The sequence below is a fragment of the Rhipicephalus microplus genome, chromosome X (genome assembly GCF_043290135.1).
Source record: "Rhipicephalus microplus isolate Deutch F79 chromosome X, USDA_Rmic, whole genome shotgun sequence".
Taxonomy (NCBI): domain Eukaryota; kingdom Metazoa; phylum Arthropoda; class Arachnida; order Ixodida; family Ixodidae; genus Rhipicephalus; species Rhipicephalus microplus.
In genome coordinates this window covers 8,583,311-8,604,905 of record NC_134710.1, presented here as the reverse complement: position 1 = coordinate 8,604,905, position 21,595 = coordinate 8,583,311, and the positions used below count along the sequence as shown (strand labels likewise).

Sequence of the window (21,595 nt, the reverse complement as noted above, 5' to 3'; positions counted from 1 at the left end):
AAATCTCGCCAACAATCAGTCGCCAACAACCTACTATCACATGATCTGTGATGTCTCGTTGCTTCTCTTTGCTATCAGGCAACAAACATTGTTGATTGCCGCACTATTGCATACGTGCCTGGCTACACTAAATGCGACTAAACATACATCGATCAAGCACAGCTCTTTCATTACTACTTACAATGTGATGATGCGCCAGATCTGACCATGATGTATCCCATGTGATGTACAATATGTGTATATAACAATGTATACAAGCCTTTTCTTGGTCAAGGGACTTAATAAAGCTTTCTTAATATCTTTGAATATTTTAAACTTGACAATTATTTTTCGAAAAAATTTGTACTCAATGCTGTCAGAAAACTTGGCCATTTGAATGCTCCCACAAATCTTTGCCTTGCTGTATGAACAGAAATGAAAAGAAATGGAAAGGGGTGTGCACGTATGAATGTGTCCAGCAACAATATAACACACCCTTGTGACACTGCTGCTTAAGATGGCCAAGATTAGTTTAACATACATCTCTATAGTTATTTATACTAAATTATTTATTGCTGCTTTGAATTTTCGAAAGTGCTCATGTCTACTTCCTCCTGAAACAGGACATGCACGTGCCATACAAGTCAATACAGTCGACTCGCATTAATTCAAACTAGAAGGGACCTCTGAACTTTGTTTGAATTATCAGAAGTTCTTATATAGATGACTGCATGAGGTCACACCACAAATTATGACTAGCCACTGATTTTATCACATTACCAATTTTTTAAAGTGTTTTTAAGCCCTAACTGCACGTAGTGAACAGAAAGAAGAGGTGTCAAGTCCACAAGTTGATTGGCCATTTACTGCTGATCATACCTTTCAAAGAAATCATGAATTGCTAACTGCTTCTTTGCTATAGGAATGTGCCTTCAGCACGAAGCTCTCTATACCAGTTGAGAAGCATCAAGGTTTACCATGTGTGTGCTTCATTTCAAACATTTGTTTACTTGCAAAGCTTTTTTCCTTCAAGCCTCAGGTGCTTATTTTTCATTTTAAGTCTGTAACGATTATAAAGCACACAAATTTCTAAATAATAGTGGGAAAGCAACAGATATTTTCTGGTATGGACCTCCCAAAAGTATGAATTAACCGAATGATAGAGTTTGAATTAAGAGGCTTTTAAATACATTGAAAGTATAGAGAGCCAATAAAAAAAATGAATTGTGTTTGAATCAACCGAAAGTATATTTAATCAGCGTTTCTATTAACGCGAGTCTACTGTACACTGAACTAAGGTCCGTGAAAGAGCCGCTCCCCCCCAACTTGGCGGTCCTAATTTTTAGGAAAAAGAAAATCGCGACAACAAATGACAATGTCGTCGCATTTCGCGTACGATGCATTTCCCAGGATCCGTTGCATGAAGGCTCATCTTGTACGCATCTAGCAGCCATCCCCGGTGGTTCAACGACCATGCTCCAACCACTGGATGTGTCGACCAGTGGTGGAACTGCGTCCATTGCGCCTTGCTGCGCATATTCGAGTACACCTTGTGCCAATAGTGCCAGAGTTCGTTAGTTCATCTGTTTTCATGGCATCAGAGCATTTATGGCCGATGCTTGTAACAAACACCACTAGACTTTTTGTATAGTGTCCTCGAGGCCCTCTTGCCTGCTCCATTTCAGTTTTTTGTTGGTTTTTTTTTGCATTATATTCAGCCTAACCACACTCTATGCCGTCGCCTGTCTCTCGGTGGTTGAAAGTTTAGCATGCTGTCGTTAATTACTATTATTTTTTAAGGGACACGCAGAAAAGTTGTTGTTTTTTTTTTTCATGAGCCATAGCAGCCAAGCGGCAACAGCCATTAGCAATGCACGCTGTAAACGACACACTTAAGAAAATGCAGATTCTGCCGTGTGAAAGTTCGTTTGATAACTTTGAAAAAAATGTAAGTGCCTCTTAATCCTATTGTGCAACGTTCTTCGCTTTGTCTATTACAAAGCTCAGCCTAAATGCCAGCATAGTGCGTGTCTCGCATGACCTACTGCTTGTCACCCGTCTTGATTGCAAAACCGACATAACACGGTGGAAAGCCAGCGCACATAGAAACTGAGCCACGTAGTGAGCCACAATAAAGAATAAGTGGTCTCGCGCATCCTAAGCACTATTAGAACAATCAGTGTCGTCGTCAATTGACACAAAAGGTAAAAGAAGACTCCTGGCCAGCAAATCTTCGCAAATGATTTCCTCCCACTTCTTAAAAATTACACTAGCAAGCGTGCTATGCGTGGCCACCATTTTTAAGCAAATCTCACTCTGACAGACCCAGAGCAGCGCTGCCACGGGGATTCATTGTTGTCAACCTAACTGCGTCGGTCATGTGGTGGCACTCGTTCAGTTCAAACTATGATGCAAAACTGTTAATTAAGGAAACAAAGTGAATGTAATTGCACTAGCACTTAGTGAATCCCAAAACATTCTTCCTGGACCCACTCTTGTGACCCCTGTAATTTGAGCTGTTTAGATGTTAAAGGGACACTAAAGTCAAATAACAATTTATGTCAGAGTGAAAGCTCATTGTATGACAACATATAAAACGATAATATTACCAACAGCAGTGCCCTACTTACTGACAAATTAAAGTAAATGCACAAGAATACATGCACCACAGTAGGACATTCTCAAAATGATACCTATGACATCAGATGAACCGCCTACAATTAATCTCTAGTAATAGATCTAGCTGCACTGAATAAAGAACCTTCCATGCATCAAGAGCAATAAAATGCTACTTGTTCGTTTTTGTGACTCACAGAAAAAAAAAAATAACACTGAATGTTTCTATGAAAAACGGCGCGAGTGGTTCAAAAATTCAATTTTGGCGTGGTTACAGTGGACATGTCGTGCCATCTAGTGAGGCCCAGTTGAGCCAAAACACGTTTGCAATCTCGGAGCCGATGGCAGGAAATTGATCAATGGCCATTGTTTTTGCTGTGGCTCTCGCTGCTTTCTTTCTGTCTACTAGTGTCGGCGACCACGGAGTAAAGCCGGGCAACGTTGTGCATGGCAACAGTGATGCGAGTAGGACTGCTTCTTGAGGCGGGTAATTTGAAGTGCGCTAACCCAATGCGAGCCACTAAAACGTGACTTCATTTCAAAATGAGCCCTTCCTTGGCACAAAAGTAACACTACGAGGTTTCTCGATCGCTATTTCAACAATCGTCAACTTTATAGTTGCCTTTAGTGTCCCTTTAATGCAGCCCCTAAAGAAATAAATAAATAGCTAGTGGTATTTTTTAATGACACCAGCCATTCACAGATACCGTATGTGCCATGCTTGTCTTGCTACTAAAACTTCGACATCTTTTATGCCTCACCGTGAAGCCAGAATACGAGACTCTCAACTTGGTGCTAACAACTTTATTAATGGCTGCTTTCTGGGTGCCGGCCTTGTCTACTTTGCAGCTAGATTTCCTATATGCACATGTTAATAACAATGCTCCCCGATGTTTATACATGTTCTGCTCCAAGTGATCCTAAATTCCATCTCAGCTGCTCCAAGCCTGCTTCAAAGCACAGTATCTACTACTCCAGATCTGCTCCGAAACAGGCTTTTTCCTGCACTGAAAATTGCTCTGGGTGCCACACCGGTCAATTAACAGGCTGTTTAAGGCCGAATTCCAACGCCACTACTCTAATGTATGGCAGCGGGCCACTGCGAGAAAGCACCGACCGAATGACTAAGGAGGGCGTCACTTCAGCTGGTCTGCTCTTGGATTTTAAATGCGTGTGTGCCATGTCCACGGACATTATTGTAAGTAATGTCACCGAGATTTCCAATGCCATGCACAGCCCTGAGGATGACTGGATACATGAACATGCGGATGACCTGAGCAGCGGCGACAAGACAAGTCCAAGCATGAATGCCTATGAAGACATCTAGCAAGAATGTGTTGCAGCTAGATGCCAAATATCACATCGTTCGGTACATATGGCACAATTAAAGGGACCCTGAAACAGTTCTGGCAATTTTGTCCTTTGCTCCTTTCTTCTTTGAACGAATTCATTTGGCCGGTAAACCAAATCCCAAGAATTATTAAGAGACCGATTCGAGCGCTCTGCGTAAACTGTGTAATTTATTACAATGCTTTACAGGTGCAAATCGCTGTAGAACGGTGCAGATCGGTGCAACTCGGCCAAATGCATTTTCAATCGCCCATTCATAAAGCGACATGCTATGCCCACTTGACGAGGCCAGAGCACGCTAGCAGCCACGATACCATGGCTGCTTATCTGATTGGCTGTCATGAGCTGTAGAAAGTGCAGAAGTAAGATCGGTTCGTAGGGTGGCAGCAACTGTCGTAGCAGATATAAACCACTCCACGATCTTGATCTCTTGCCAGATGGCATGTGCGCTGCTTGGCACACTGTGTGATGGCCTCCGAGACTGCGCACAACCTTTTCGCGTGCGATCTCAGAGGTCGACTGGTAAAAGCTCAAATCGTCGAGCGTGCTTATGAGAGCTCTGCGATTGTCAGCGTGCCTCATGAGTTGATGAGGCCAGGTAGAGGTGAGAAGGGTGTGATATAATTGTCTGTAGCGGTCTTGGTACACGGCGTGTCACTAAAAATTTGTGAAGCGAGTGGTTTCATGATGCTCTAGTCTAACCGCTGACAAAACTTCAAAAAACCGTTTCAGGGTCCCTTTAAATCGGCTTTTCCATACATGGATCGAAAATTTCACATTCCTGCGGAAAGTTGGAAACTAAGTGCGGCCCTTACACGAATGCATATGGTGTATCTCGAAAAGGTTTGCCATATGGAACCTGTTGGCTACTGGTTTCTCTAAACTGCAGGTTCTTTTTCTTGCTGTCATTTTGGCACATTCTGCGTGGCTATGCTCACAGTTGCTGCATGTCACCTCATGGCCACTTCAGAGGAGCCTCAGATATTCAGTCACATTCTAATGTTGCATGACCTGCTCTACCATCCTTCTCTAAGACTTTATACTCACTCCTTTTACAAAGCAATCATATTTGAATGTGTCTTTAGTTGTGCACACGAGAAAGAGGTGCCATTTGAGGCGTCTTGGCTTTTGTCTTATGTACGTGCCTACATGCCCTGTCTCTTCCCCTAATACCTCAGCTCTCTTGTCATTCTATGAAATGCTGCATCACACGAAAAGCCCACACAATAGCTCATCTGCACAACATTAACGACTATACAAGTGCCCTATATAAATTTTTTCTTAAGCATGCAGCTTCCACTAACACTCCTCAGGTTGCTTGTGTGCTCTCCTCTGTTAATTGCTGTGGTGGCCAGTGGTGACGGTGCTCTGCTGCACACCCAAATGAGATGGGTGTTCGATGTTGGCCATGGTGATCACGTTTCGATGAAGGCAAGATGCCAGGGGGCCGTGTACTGTGCTACTTCAGAGCATGTTAAGGAACCTCATGTGGTAAAAATAACTCACGGCTGCGCACTATAGAGTTTCTCACAACATGAGTTGCCTTGGGACGCTAAACCCCAGAAGCCAACTAACCAGGTAAACTTTTAACAATAAGCCACATCACGTGTGCTGCCTTTACCTAAATATACGCCTATCAAGTGTTTAGTCTAGAGCAATCTTATCACTAACTACTATGCTTAAAATGCAACAGGAACAATTACTTCGTGAGCATCTTTGGTTTAATGCATTCCAACACAGCTGTACTTTTTGTTGTTTTTTCAGCATCCCTTTAATTGTAAAATGCACATCAAATATTAAGAATATTTACCAAGTGATCATGTGACAATGCTGTCTCTAAAGGCTTACTTACAATAAGTTAGCATGAAGCTTTTGTTGGTAAAAAAAAATCATGAATCTGCCCGTAAAATTCCAGTCCCCATATTGGCGAATTCAGTCCCCATATTGGCATCTCATGACACGGCCAATAATAGCACTGCACGGGCTCGCCAGCAATTCTCTGCACAAAGGAAAAGCATAACTGGTTCGTGCAGATGCTGCCACCAACACAAACAGGAGTATTTCACAGCATGGGAAACTACCAGGCAAGAAACAAACCATCAACTGTCCACAGAAGCACCATGAGCTCCAGAAAAACACTTGATCCCATACACAAAAACTGAGCACTTGAGATGCTGTCACTTGCAACTTAAATTACTTGAGGCAAAAGAAAGAAGAAGCTTACAACATGCATACACGTTTAAAATTGGCAGCGGATACACATCAGTCACATAATGTCACCACTGACTGAGCCTGCTCTCAATGGGGGCTTTTTGATGTCTCTGGCTCGTACGACAACAAGACACCAAAGAAGGGAGGTCAGGAGACACTGTCGAAGAATGCCACACTCCAGGCATGGCAAAAGGCACAGGAAAATAACGGTCTGCGGTCCTGCTTCAGATTTTCAGGTCCTCCTGGGCTCCAAGGTTGGCAATGGTCTTCTTGATGCGAAGAGCTGTTAGCCGGGCAGCTGAATTGTGGTACCAGCACTCCTTCATGATCTTGGACATCACACGCAGCGCCTGGGCAGTGTCAGGCACATCAAATGCTGCTAGCACAAGGCTGCTCACTTACCTCACACGACTGCCAGCGGTTCGGAAGGGCAGGCCTCTGCCGATCTGTGCAGACCACCTTGCGCATCTCCTCAATAGTGGGGTCGGCCGGCACAAGGTCATAGTAGGGCAGCTGGTAGTCTTCATAGATGCCTGCACAAAATGACACATTAAGGGCAGATGACGCCGTCACTGCTACAAGCTATCAATTGCAGCTACATCCCTATGCACAATGGTTACAATAACCAAACAATAGCTGTGCTGATAAAAGCAGGAACTATGCGAGATTCATTCCAACAGTATGACAGTAGGTGCATTCAGAGATACAATACAGAGCTTTTCATGACTAATCCAGTCATGAAGAGCATACAATAGTTTACTTTTGTAGAGACTGCCTCATCTGTAGATACTTGCAAAAAATTAGAATTTTTCTGCAATTTTATATTCAATCAATTATTCTACACAGCATTAATTCACAATACTTGAATTACAGGTGACCAGTGACCTTACAAGCACAACATTAATAAGAACAGACAAGAAAGCAAAGGAAAGTAAAGGGGCTGCTATTTATAATAATTATGAACCAACTGTGAAGAAAGTAAAGCTGATGAAAAGATAACTTGCCGTTGTCAGTGACTGAACCAGTGACCCGTGTCCATTGCACCTATATGGCCCGTAAAGTGGGGGGAATGACTTCTGCTGTAGCTCGGTTCGCAGAGCATCAGACGCGTTACTCGAGGTCGTAGGTTCAATCCCCAACAGTGGCAAGTTACTTTACACAGAAATCTGTTACGAGCTCTCAACAAGCGTCATTTCTGGCGGCGTAGTTGTCTGCTGCTGCCGGTGTCCATGACTACTATCGTGCGAAATAGTAAAAAATCTAAGAAAATAAAAACACTAAGGACACAATGGAATTCGAAACTGGGTCCCCTGCATGCCAGTCTGGTGTTCTACCACTGAGCCACACTGGTGCAAACTCTACTGCAAACTGACCCTAGGCAGGCTTCGTGTTGAGAAAGGAATCTCATTAATATGAGTAATGAAGCATTTTAGAACAGCAAAGCAACAAACGGATGTCACACAACACGAATTATGTGAACCGTGGGCCGTGGATTGCATCAACCAACTACAAAAGCCTTAGGAATAATTCTTCATCATCGTCAGATAAAGCATAAAAAAATTTGACAAAATTCCATGCAAGTGTGTAGAGGGTACCATGCTCCTCCAAAAAGTAGCATAGTGAAAGCCTCCCTGCTACACAAGTAGCAGGATGATTTATGGCATAGTGGGCACCCTACAAGTGTGCTTGTAGCAGTTATCCAAAGAGTGTTTAAAAAAGGCTCGAGAAAGGCTGCTCTTCCAGCTTTCGCTGTGAGTGTGCTACAGGTTCTGCGCAGCATGCTATTTTTTTACTTTTTTGTCCACTTTACTTTTCTCACACTTGCATTGTAATTGCTGCAAGATTACATCTCTTACACTTTTTTGGCTTTCTTGTCTGCTAGTTCTAATTAATAAACAGCAGAAAGGAGAAGATGGAAGCTTGCGACGAAAAAAATCTGTAAACAGGGGTTGTGTGTCGAGCTGACATTTCCACAAGCAGACTTGTCTTCTTCAAGGCTTCTGCTCCAGCCTTGAAGAAGACAAATTCGCTTGTCGAAACGTCAGCTCAACACAGCCGCTATTTATTAATTTTTTTTCACCAGTTATAATTAATGCTATGCTGAACAAAGACCCCTTAAAATTCCCTTTCTTTTGCTAAGTTACTTTACCAATACCTCCAAGCACTTCAATCCTGCAATCAAACTAATGTAGCACATCATACCCTGATAATCAAGCCTGGCGTTAAGCAAGTGCATTTTCATCACAGCATTTCAATCCAACACCTTGTGCATAAACTCAGCGAGCTAACACTCTACTTTCATAATCAACCCAAGAAAGAGCATGATGTTGATATTATAATGACCTTGTCACACCACAACGTCTGTTTTCACACAAAAGTGAGAAAAAAGCGGATATCGATTTACGAGTTTACCTGTTCTTAATTGAAGTCTTAAATTGTGCTGCTAAAGCTAACGTCCTAAACCTGATGTTGAAATTTGCTCTCTCCAGTAAAGCACATATGTTAGCATGTACATACCCAAACCACCGCAACGGCAACAGCCTTCGAGCACAACAGAATGTGTGCCTTTCGACTTCTCAAATCTGGAAATTCACTGGGGGCAAATGGAAATAATTTTTTCCATGCGATGCTTGCAACTCGATCCAGCCTACGGTAGTATATTGATCATGATTGCAAGTGGCAACATCAAAGGGGCCTAACTAAGAATGTATTTGTGGCACATAACTAGGTTTCTGTGAAAAGATGAGCAAACTGTAGTCCTGCAAGCACCAAAGCATATGCAATTTTGATTCTGAGACAGCTAAAAACCACTCTCCTTGCAGCAAACTGCATGGTTAAAGGGACAGGCATGCCCAGTGGCTGAATTCATGATTACGAGAAAAAATGCTAGGTAAAATTCATTAAGTTTGATAAATAAAAAAATACAGATGTTTCTCTCTTCAAAAAAGCTACAGAAGCAACTTTTTAAAATTATTCCTATCTTGATCACCGATGATCTGCTCACTGTTCTATTTTAAATTTATGTCAGGTGGCACGCAGAATACTAGGTCCCTTCAAACTACTTGCCTGAATGCGTCACCTGTCTCATACTATGCACTACAACAGTGCTTACTGATTCATGTTGTCACGCGTTCCTACTTTGTTACGTGAACGGCTTTTTGCCAAAAAAAATCTGCTACCACCCCTCAGCACCGGTCACACTGCAATGTTGGAGAAACTTTGCAACAGTTTTAAACTGTTCTTATAAGACTGTTTATAAGACTGTACGTGTGACGCGAGCAGGTCAAGCTTAATGAGAGCCTTAAGCAAGATCCATAACTTTCAGAGTGACTGCACGACCAAAAAAAACACAGACATCAAAGAACACACACCCAGTGCACACTTCTAAATGAATCTTAGCTTAAGCTTTCAAGACAGCCACGCGGACTGGTCGAATGAGCCATAAGCCGACAAACCACTTTTGCCCTGTATATACATCCAAACTTGTTAAGTGGGCCATTGTCAGTTTGTGCTTAAGGAATGCTTTCAGAAAGTTCTACTGCCACGTGGTAAGCTCAAGTTTTGAGCAGCAAACTAAACTCAGCAGGATATCAAAACATGTGCTGGTAACTGCCACAAAATGAATTTTAACAGAAGCCTGATGATGACCAAACCTCGTGAGAAGCCCTTGAAAAGGCATGGTATGGGTTAGAGAGAGAAGAGATGCTGCTAATATATTTGAAAAAAATATGCGCAGCTGGGTAGATTTTGAACTGCATAGAGCAAAGAGTTGGGAGTGTTGGAGCATACTGTCAGGTCAAAATACATCAAATAGATCTATTTTTACTACAGCTCTCCGTGAGACAGCAATTTAAGAGATACGACATCAGGAAGTTGGCAGGCATGGTAAGCAAATGCCACACGTGGGATAGGGTGTGAAGGACACTGTGTGGTGCATACACCAGGTCCTGGCAGAATTGCATAGGACCAAAAAATGTGGCAGACCCACCTCCGATGTTGCAGCGGCGAGCAATCTCCCAGAGTACCAATCCTAGGGCATAGATGTCAGCACGCTTGAATGAGTCAAAGTGGTTCATATTGATGGTTTCGTCCAACACCTCAGGCGCTAGGTAGCGCTTGGTGCCCACTCGGGGATTTGGTGGGATGTCGACAGAGTTGGTGGCCGAGTCGTAACGCACAGCCAGTCCAAGATCAGCAATGGCACATGCCCCACTGCTTTTCACCAAAATATTCTTGCTTTTGATATCACGATGAGCGATAGCCGGTTTTCCTGCAGGTACAAAGGTATCGTCTGCATGACAACAGTACTAGCTCCGCAAAATAAACTTCATTACTCGGCGCATTCTTCTGCACCATCTTTTGCCCTCACCCACAGAGTAGTGAACTTGTTTGATACCGTTCAAATTTACACCCCTGCTTTCTGAAAGGGCAGTAATGAATCAATTTAAAGTGATAGAGAATCCCTTCATTCATAGTAAGCATTACCACAAATGCGGTATCCAACTCTGTCTTGTGCAGTGTATTTTTATACATATATATATAAATTGCAATGCTGTAGTTGGAGAAAGTTTGTTCAATGACAGAGTGGGGGAGAGATTCATGTGTTCCAATGAGAGAAAGTGAATAAAGAGCCCTACATAGTGCAGGAAGAACTGTTCCACAGAAATCTGTCTAATGAAGCAGAACTCTGCATTACCCATTTCTTAAAGTTGCCATTTATACCTTCTTGGTGGTACCATGGTACTTGTAAATTTGTGTCACCTCTACTCTGAACTCTATAGACTAATTGACATGTCACGTGGCATAGCTTCGGCTAGCTCAAAGCATGAGCTCAGACAGTGAAGTTCAAATATGTGCAATGAATCGGTCATGCTGGATCCACTGCTTAAAATCAGAACCAGTCATTCACCAAGATGTTATTTAGAACTGGTGCTCCGACTTTGCTCCACTAGTGGAGGTTATGTTACAGATTACAAGGAGTCGCTTTACACCAGAGATGAGTGTTCGCTCGAGGCGGCCGTCAGGTGATCTGAATCCGTCAGTGGAATTCAACGTATGAAAAGAACTACGCTGGCACAGTAGAAGCTCACTCAACAGAAATCACTTAAGAACAGTGTCATCGACTGGTCATGTATATGTGCATATTGAAAACAAGCTCATATAAGTTACAGCAAGGTTTTTCACAACTCCCTGGGAAGAGAACCACAGAAGCAAGTTTGAAAGTATATAAGTTTATTTATTTATTTAAAACGTCTTTACAGGCCTCGTTTTGAGACTTCGGGTAAGGGAGGCATCACAAAAAAAAATTAGAACACATTGAACACATTATTTAAACATACAAAACACATTAAAATAGTGGCCAATAATGAAAGAAGAGCAAAGGAGTAACAACCTGGAGTAGATAAGAAAACAACCTGGAGTAGATAAAAAAGCAATCTATCTAGAAAGCAATCTCTAATATTATAATAATAATACTCTTAGCAGTTACACGAGCCACGACAACAATACTATTACGAGGCTCGCTGCAGTGAAAATATAATTTCAACTACCTTCTTTAAATGTCTTGGCATATTACATAGTACACAGTACTACAGCATTTTGCCTCCATCAAAATAAGGGGTTGAACATACAGACTAAACCTACTTGTTTCATTCACCTACTAGTAGTTAGACTGCATGTATAACACCAATGAAAACCTACCTAGCCCTTCCTTCTACGGCAGCACACTGCAAAAATCCAATTTTGAGCCCTTCACAATCATCAGCACCCTGTTCAGTGCAGGCGAATCACAATGCCATTTTGTGCGCACAAGTTTCCTCACTTTATCACGCGACCTGCCCCGGAATGTTTTGTCTACTACGATGATATCGGCTACTACTCCTGTGGCCTGTCCACTTCACTCTGCTATCACTGAGGGTTACCCCTAGTGTCTTTTGAGTTTCAATGTTATTCTCTAGGTGGCAAAATACAATGGCTGAACAGTATCCCCATTACTGACAGCGGTAAATTACCAGTCTGGATTTGAAAGTGCCTGCCACATTTATTCCTTTAAATGAGCAGGTTTTCCTATTGGGTAATATATTGACATAGCCTTCAAATGGTTCAGCGGTCCGATGCCTATAATGAATTTTCTTTCTTGTATTACTTTTGTCTTTAGCATATTCATCTGTATTCCTATTCCTCTATCTCCAATCTAGTCATCTGAATACTGCTTTTAGAGAAGCAAAGAATAGCAGTGGACAGATAGATCCTCTCCTCAATTAGGATTTTCCTGCTTCTCTTGAGCAGTAGCCCAGTACCCGTGGAATCAATCACTCAATCAATCAGCTTTTATTTCTCTTTGAGAAATATGGGGGTAACAGAAAAAGCTGAAGTACTGCGGCTTGACAAAACTCCGGCCCCCTACAAAGTCCAGCAGCAAATAAATCAAGTAAAAAAAAAAACTTTGCTGAAAATATAACATTTGAATTCAGTGCACTAATACAGGTAGTGGAAACATAATCAAAAACTAGGTTAAACAACAAAATATTTCATTCTTTAAGAAACATCGTATGTATTGAGACAGTCATGCAATTCAAAAGAATAAAGGGGGGCAACAGGAAAAAAGGAGGCACAATCACAATTGAAAATACTGTAATGTATACAACATAAGTTTATAATTTAGGCCAACAGAGTACTATCTTCGCTCATCACAGAAGGCAATGAAAGCACAACAGGAATAAAAGAAAGAAAGAAAAATAATGAAAGCAAAGAAAACACCATGCGCCGAACAGATACGCATACACATCTGATTATCACAACGAGATGCTAGTGGAAAAACAAACCTTTATCATCACTCGATAAAAATGAGCGAAGGGTGCATATTGAAGCTGTATCATCACTCGATAAAAATGAGCGAAAGGTGCGTATTGAAGCTGTCTCAGCAGATATCCCATATTTAGAGTATCTATTTAAAAAGCAGCTAGCTGGAATAACACCTACTGATTTCCATAGTTTGACATAATGGCAGGAGCCAGAGGTCCTGACTTCTTGTGTTGTATGCATAGTGACGTCTAGTTAGGTGAAACGAAGTGATGAAGTCTATGTTGTTAGTCCTTATGGCGAGACGATATGCACAGCATAGACGAAGTGCGTAGGTCAATTTAACTTTTAAGTATATTGAATGCTTCAAAATAAGGGGCAGTGTGAGTAGCATACGGAACGTTGGCTATAGCACAAATAGCTCACATTTGGCAAACACTGAGTTTTTTCAAGTTGTCAGAGGATGCGTTACCCCATACAAGGTGACAATAGTTTAACGATGACGAAAATAACCCATTGTATAACAAACATTTAGCTTTTTCATGTGTATTTGACGGTGTTTGTTAATCAAAGCAGTGAAGGAATTTAACTTGTTGCAAACATACTGTACATGTTTATTTTATGACAATGTTTCTGTAAAAATAACACCCAAATCTTTAATCTCGTTTATAGCACTAATTAAGTCATTATCAAGATATAAGTTTTTTGTAGGTTCAATGACTGTGTGTTGAGTGTGGAAAAATATAGCTTATGTCTTTTTTGCGTCAATTCTCAAAGCATTTCTTTTTTACCACACTAATACTTCAGCAAGTGCATGATTGGCTAAGGATACCAACCCACCCAGTTGTATTCCTCTGAAAAAAATGGGCTGTAACATCGGTGTAACCTACCCACTTACAATTTGTAGCAGATGAAAAAATGTCCTTAATGTAGATGATGAATAGAAGCAATCCGAGTATACTCCCTTGGGAGACCCCTGTCTTAAGGCGTTTTGTGTTTGAATTAAAGGTTTCATTCATGACAAACTGACTTCTATGCTGGAGGTATGAACAAAGAAGATCATTGAAATTGCCACGCACGCCATAGTGCTCTAGCTTATACAGTTGTTTATTATGTTGAACACAATCGAAAGCTTTTGAGAAGTCAATATAGATGCCAAGTACTGTATTTTTGTCGTCAAATGCTTCTATTATGAATTATTTTGGGGCTAGTAGTGCTTGTTCTGTGGATTTCCCTTTTAGAAAACCATACTGGGCCAATGAAATAAAAGAGTGTTCAGAAAGCAAAAAAGACGTGCATGCATAATCTTTTCCATGCCATTTGATAAGACTGAAAGTATAGAAATAGGTCTAAAGATACTCACATCATTTTTGTCGCCATCTTTGCAAATGGCAATAACCCTTGCAATTTGTATTTTCTTTCGGAAAACAGCCGCTTTCAAGCACTAAATTGTACAATTTTTGTCGTCAAATGCTTCTATTATGAATTATTTTGGGGCTAGTAGTGCTTGTTCTGTGGATTTCCCTTTTAGAAAACCATACTGGGCCAATGAAATAAAAGAGTGTTCAGAAAGCAAAAAAGACGTGCATGCATAATCTTTTCCATGCCATTTGATAAGACTGAAAGTATAGAAATAGGTCTAAAGATACCCACATCATTTTTGTCGCCATCTTTGCAAATGGCAATAACCCTTGCAATTTGTATTTTCTTTCGGAAAACAGCCGCTTTCAAGCACTAAATTGTACAGAGTCGTCAGGACAGGAGCAATGATTGATAGGGCAAATTCGCATGTCGTTAGGATCAAGTGATCTTGAAGTTTTTAAGTCCTTGAAGACAGCGATAACCTCACTTTCCATTGTGGGGAAGAACACCATGCTAGAATGGAATGCGCTAGTGCCATGAATAGGATATGGTTGAATGTTGTATGCATTAGACTGGCCTACCGCATTGAAATGATCATTGAGTGCATTTGATAAATCTGAACCGACCTTCATCAGACTATTTACACACAAGCTTGAAATTGCAGGGTCTGTCTTAGGATAAATTATGTTGTTTAGCCGTTTCTCCAGCAGATCAGTGTTTGACGCTACAAAGAAGTGCTTGTTAAAGTATTTTTCCTTTGCTTTTCTTAGCATACCATTCAGGCGATTTCCGAAAGGTTTGAAATTCTTCCATGATTCAGGATTTCTAGTCTTGATAAAATCCCAATAGAGATTGTTCTTCAACTTGACTTGGCTGCGAAGGTAATTGGTTAGCCATAGTTTTTACGATTTCTTAAGTGCAAATCTGACAACAAATGGGAAATGTTTATTGTACATTGTCTTTAGTTCAGCAATGAAAGTCTCATACATGGAATTTGAGTCATGTTGTTTGAGAACTACGCGCCAGTCATGAGCTTCGACTTCCCTTTGATGACCCAATCCATACAGTTTTTCAGCTAACTTCGCCAAGTATAACCGTTGCCACCATGGCAATGATGATTAGTACACGAATTTGCCTTGTCTTCGTGCTTGAGGGCTTCGAACTCTTTCTTGGCTTTGTTTATTGTAGTGTTTTGGTTTTCTTTCAGTTAAAATAATGAACAGTTTGTGAACTTCGCGAGCCAATTTGAATGGTTGAGCATAAAAACGTAAAGGCGGTGACGCGAAAGTGCTGAGCATTTTCTGAACTTCATTTTGCAACAAAATCGCTGCAGTGCAAATGGAGCCAAACAGAGCTTAGACAAATTTGTGTACTACCCTCAATTCCCATGCTGGCTGAAGCATCATGTGTTGAAGCTCCCATAGAAACTAGTGCCAGAGTTCCCTCCAGTGTACTTATAGCAAACTCAATGGATGGTGCTAGCTACCTAATGGTGAAATAGCCAACCTGACTGTATGTGGAATGGTCCAGCTCAAAAAGATATCGAACAGAGGAAAAAGAACATATTGACAGTGCAGCATAGAACGACCTAGCTGCTGCCTTAGGTGATTGACGCACATTCTGAAGAAAGCACAAAGAGAATGTTGGGAGTTGTGATGACCTGAGGCCGTTCTAGCTGAAGAACATTAGTAGCTGAGAGTGGTTGACAAAAAGTTCAGTCCCCAAATAGTGTCACGAAGTCAATCACAACAATGCAAAACAGGATGGTTATCTGTACTTAGGTAAGCAGTACACATACCAAGAACCTACAGGCTGCCACAGCCACACGAACCAATTATATAGCTGGTGGTGTGAGGATTTTCTTCAAGTGTTTACGTTTTCTCCAGTGTGAACAAATACTACCAAGTACACCATCTACTTTAATGTAAATTACAACTTGACTCGTAGGGACAGACAGAGGATTTCCTGCAGCAGTATTCAATGAAGCACCACCTCCAAGGGCTGCATTTCTTAGCAATGGGGGACGACAGGCGACATGACTGTGGCAAACGAGATCGGTGTCCACGAGACGAACGCAAGCAACTGTACCACGTGTTCCTAGCAGAATTTTCAGCTGCATTGGACTCAGAAGGGGGGAAAATGTGGTGGGGATTACTGTCGAAACAGGTAATGAAAGTCATTGGGTGACGTGCACAGGAGCATGGGTGATGGCACTAGCAATCATTATGTCCATCACGGTGGCAGGTGAAACAAATTGGGCAGTCACCAAATCCAATCAACAAAGACTCGAATGGGTTTACTGCCCAAAATTCAACAAGGTGTTAAAAGAAAAACAAACAAAAAAAGAAAAACGTGCAAGAGTAACACTCAACGCGCAGAGCTCATATCAGCAGGCAGCACTTTACACAAGCAGATGACACTTTCTATTACCATAAGTCGCCCAATGAAGCAAATTAAATCAAACCCACTTGAAACAATCCCAAATATAAAATACTATCGGCTATCGCTGGCGAGATAAGGCTATAGGTAGCAGCCCCATCTGGGCGCAAGTGTGGATAGGCGGTCGGTGGCGCGTATACAAATACATGCAGTGGCGCTTCGTTGTGTGCGGTGTGAGCCGATTGTCGGCGGATAAAATGCGTTGGCTACAGTTTACTGTTAATATCTACGCTCTTCTCTACTGAACCGGTGCACGACGCCTATGCAACGTTAACATTACTCGCGAGTAAAGCACATTCTGCCTTTCATAAGGATGCTTGCCCAGGGTGACTTTTTTCATGCTTTCACACTGAATCACGCCTTAGCTGTGTTGTTTCCACGTGGTTAGCTTGTGTTCAGCCTGCTACGCACTGCTGTAGCGTGACTGCACTGCTTATTTACATCTTTGTCATCTTCATACTACAAAAAAGAGAGAAAGAAATATCGTTGAAAGCCCGAATATTTGTAAGATTCGTTCATTACCACCATTCGCACCTTGCATGCATGATTTTTTTTCTCTTATTCTGTTTACCATGAAATGTGGGACAGTCGATGAGTCTAGTCAGAAAAGCTTAGTGGCTGGCGACGCTTTGCGCTACACTGCATTTACCACGTGTACGCACATCTTCTTGCACCAGTAAAAATCTTACATAAGAGTTCAGCAGAAAGCTTTCACCGATGGATTACGTGCATGACAGTGCTACAACAAAGGCCTGGCTAATAGAACAAGCATGTTTTTTTTTGTTTTTGTTTTTTTCAGGCAAAAATTTACCACTTCCTTCTGTCGGTCACTCACAATGCCATCATGTACAAACACTGAAAAAAAATGTAAAAAAGATGAAACTTTTGGTGAAATTATACGAAATTATATATATCAGGCATGCCGCCTGAATTCATTTTCAATATCTGGGCTCTTTAAACTGTTCCTAAATCCAAACACACGGTTGCGCTCGGTAACTTTGTTTTACGCACAGTGTAAGTAGTAAGTCTCAGAGTCTATGTGATAATGATATTTCAAGGTAGTGGTGCCACGGCCAGATAAACACAACTAAGGTTACTCCCATGATCAATAAACTACAGTGCCGTAGTTGTACACCTACCAACAGCGCGCAAGTGTATGGCCTTAAGCCAATGTTTTTTTTATTTTTACAACCGAGTCGCTATAAAATGCATTCACACAGCATTCGATAGTCTTCATGTTTGAGAGGATGCCAAAACCATTTTACGTTGTGCTTGAAACAAAAAGCGCCACCCACTCTGAGATTATTCTGGTGAATGGAGGGTACGACGACAATGAAGAGCACTCTGGAAAGTTGCACTCGTCGATATTATTACATGCATTGGCAGCCGCACAAGACCATATGCTTTCGTATGTCGTTTCAGGCATACGTAGAAACAGTTACACTTGTGCTGACATGATCCGACAAACCCCGCTTTGAGAACGTGCGTGACGTACACGCACATATAAACACGACATGGCTAGCAGATGACGCAAGGAGCAATCCACGCTTCACCGTTTCGGCCTGTTGCCGCCAGGCAGTGCCTCTGCTCGATATCGCAACCAATAAGGACCATATATCAGAGCACTTGCGATTTTCTTATTTTGAAGGCCACCTACTTTGGAAACGAATACTTCAGACACAGTCGCGGTAAAAGTATGGCGCATACGAAGCTAAACAAAGTTAGAGAAAGGTGCTTGCTCGCTCACGCGTGCCCCACTAGTTTACTCGCCACGAGGCATAGCTCGACATACTGACTCGCACTCATTTGAACGTGGCGAGTGCGAGCATGAGTGAGTACTCATGAGTGTGCACGTTAAAATTCTAGTTGCCCGATCAAAGAAATATGCACGTAGAAATTCTAGTTGGTTTCGATTCATAAAGAAGATGCTCGTCAAGTTTGGTTGTTACCTGCGCAGCAGAACTAATTCTTTCATGAGAAGGTGGCGTGCATATGCTGGTGAACGCGCATCAGAAACCTATTTTGAAGAAGCGGCTTCTACGCGGGCAAAGAGGCCGAACACGAAACGGCTGCCAGTGTACATTTCCATGTCTTTTATCTGTGGAAAACGTTCTGTGGATATTGAACTATAGAAGACAATGAAGGCATATTTCTAGCCTCGCAACTGCAGAGTCGCTGGAAAATTGGATCTGACGCTCGAATCGGCAGACACTAATCTTGTAAGAAATCTCTATACACCATTGCATTATTGACAATTTATAAATGCACCTGCTTTTGCGCCAATTTTGAAGAAAGCAGAGACCCTTATCTGTATGGTACCACTGCTTAGAGAGTCAGAATACTCATGCCGGTAACTTTGCTCAATGGGACAAATGACACGCACTGGAGTGACAATTGATTCTATAATTTCAATCCATTCAACTGACTCGTGCTAGCTTTGCGTGACTACCATTAAAAATAGTGAAGTATTCATTCTGAGCAAGCCTGATAACTTTCCACTGTGCCTAGTCACTGCAAAAAAGCGAGAGAGAGCTCAATTTTTAACATTATTTTAACAAAACTCATTTAAATAACTCACCATGCTATTGGACAGACTAAAATACGAAGTGCGAAAAGTTTTTCTGCGATTTTAAATTAAGCAGTTAAGGCAGGCCTCACTTACATACATGTTGTGAGCGTAGCCATCTAAAAAGTGTGGCTGCGATGTGCATGCCAAATGCTGCAAAAGGCATGGTGGAAATCGACACGAAGTTTCCATATTTATTTATGATCATTATGGATAAATGATATTCTGGTGATCGCTAGAAGCATCAGACTTGTGACTTGCTCCCCACGAGCAGCCATGAAGAATGAAGTGTGTAGAAAAGGATTTAATAATGTGATGAACGAAACGGAACTGTAATAACAGTTTTCAAAATATTTGACAATAAGCAGTTTACATAGACACAGTAAACAGCCACAACAAAACAACAAATAAAGACACGGCAACCATATGTATTGTCATGACTCATTACCGTGTGAAACAAATTGAAAACAGTAGTTTCGACAGATTCCCTCCGATAACATATTTGTACGACAAGTTGATGTGGGCTTCTTTTAAATAGCAATTGAGGTTTGTTGAGGCTCCATACTAATCATCTTTTTTGCTTTGTCGGCTTTTTGACCAAGGGGAGTGTAGTGCCTTGTTGACAGGGCGAACGGCTCATATGACTTTACCCATGCAAGTAGCCAGACAGCAGACTATGGCGTACACTATGCAAATCTATGCCAAGCCTAAAACAGCTCCCCTGTTAAAAGGTGGATTTTTCTGTTCCAGCAATATATGTTATTCCTTCCGCCATTCTGAACCCCCCCTACTATGTCCCGCTTGGGAGTCTTTGGGATATGATCACTTTACATATGCTATAGAATCACCGTGCATAGCACGAACGAAGCCACGTTCACTCACTCTATTGTATTATTATGCAGACCCTCACCACAGGTGCAGACAAACCCTGAAAACAACAACCACAAATGAGGGTAAAAATGCGTGCGGTTACGGGCCCGGCAGCGTGCGACATCGATATTATATAAACAGAGTTCTTCACTTTCCTTATTGGGGGTGTCCAATTTCATCAATTTCCCACATACATGCTAGAAATTCCCTACTAAATCTGCACCTTTGACTATATTGTTTATATATATCAACAACCATTATATTTATTTAGTATGCCGAAGTGTTCTCCACGCTGTCTTTTTTTTCCACATTTATGCGAGTGGACACATGCTGCACTTTGATTATCGATGCAAAAGTTATAAAGGCTTACACGAAACCGCATCTAAAGGCGACATATGTACCTTCAGCTCTGCAGACACAATCTGCAATCAGTGTAGAATTACCCTTGATAATTTATTGTATCATTCACATAATGTCGGCTAGTACAAAAATGCACATAACGGTGTCAGCTCGTTAATTACAGTTTCATTCAGCTGTTTGCGACAATCCTGTGTACGCAGGCTGCCACTGAACGTTGCCCACATGCGCAAATCCATAAAAAAGGACCCCTGCAATCAGCACTTCCGGCACGAAGCCAACAAAGCCTCAGCATGAGCGAAACCCACACAAGAAGGAAACAGCTCCGAAGAAGCGCACATTTTTTCGTACACAAAACTATCATACACGCAATGCACTCCATGACAAGGCGAGGCAGAGAGGAGGTGCAGTCTTTGTCGTTGCGGTGAATTCGCCGAGGCACCAATGCTTCAATGTCGTGGTTCGGCTCCGTAGTTACTACCCATGCTAAGTATATGTACTCTTTAACAACTTCAAGTGCACTGATACCAATCCAAAGTGCTGTCCTTTTCCGAGGTTGTTGTGCATTACTTTCATTTTCTACAGATTAATTTTGCAGATTCCAAGAGAACACAAGTGGGTGAAGGGGAGACAGAAAGTTAGGTGGGCAGATGAGATTAGAAAGTTTGCAGGTATAAAGTGGCAGCAGCAAGCACAGGACCGAGTTGACTGACGGAACAGCAGGGGACAGGCCTTTGTCCTTCAGTGAGTATATTCAGGCTGCTGCTGCTGCTGCTGATGATGATGATGAGTAGATGTGAGTGAGTGCATGTGTGTGGGAAGGTGTGAGTATGAACGTGAGTGAGTTCTTATGTGTGTGAGTAGGTGTGAGTGTGATCGTAAGTGCCTATGACTCTATGACTGTGAGTAGGCGTGAGTATGAACGTGAGCGAGTGCTGGTGTGTGTGAGTGCCTATGAGTGTATAGGGCGAGTGCCTATGAGTGTGAGTAGACGTGAGCATGAACGTGAGCGAGTACTGATGAGTGTGAGTGGGCATTAGTGTG

At 41.9% G+C, this 21,595-nt stretch overlaps 1 protein-coding gene across 3 annotated transcripts in view; it reads right to left on the bottom strand.

Annotated features, from left to right (window-relative positions):
- Positions 1-1,794: 1,794 nt before the first annotated feature.
- The window catches only part of babo (TGF-beta receptor type-1 babo), a 136,842-nt gene continuing 117,041 nt past the window's right edge, over positions 1,795-21,595 (bottom strand). For all 3 annotated transcript variants that reach the window (XM_037426564.2, XM_037426565.2, XM_037426568.2), the window contains 3 exons: positions 10,145-10,426; positions 6,559-6,689; positions 1,795-6,506 (listed from right to left, as the gene is read on the bottom strand). In XM_037426564.2, the coding sequence (XP_037282461.1) occupies positions 6,381-6,506; positions 6,559-6,689; positions 10,145-10,426 (539 nt within the window). In that variant the 3' untranslated portion in view covers positions 1,795-6,380. The remainder of the gene's footprint in view (positions 6,507-6,558; positions 6,690-10,144; positions 10,427-21,595) is intronic.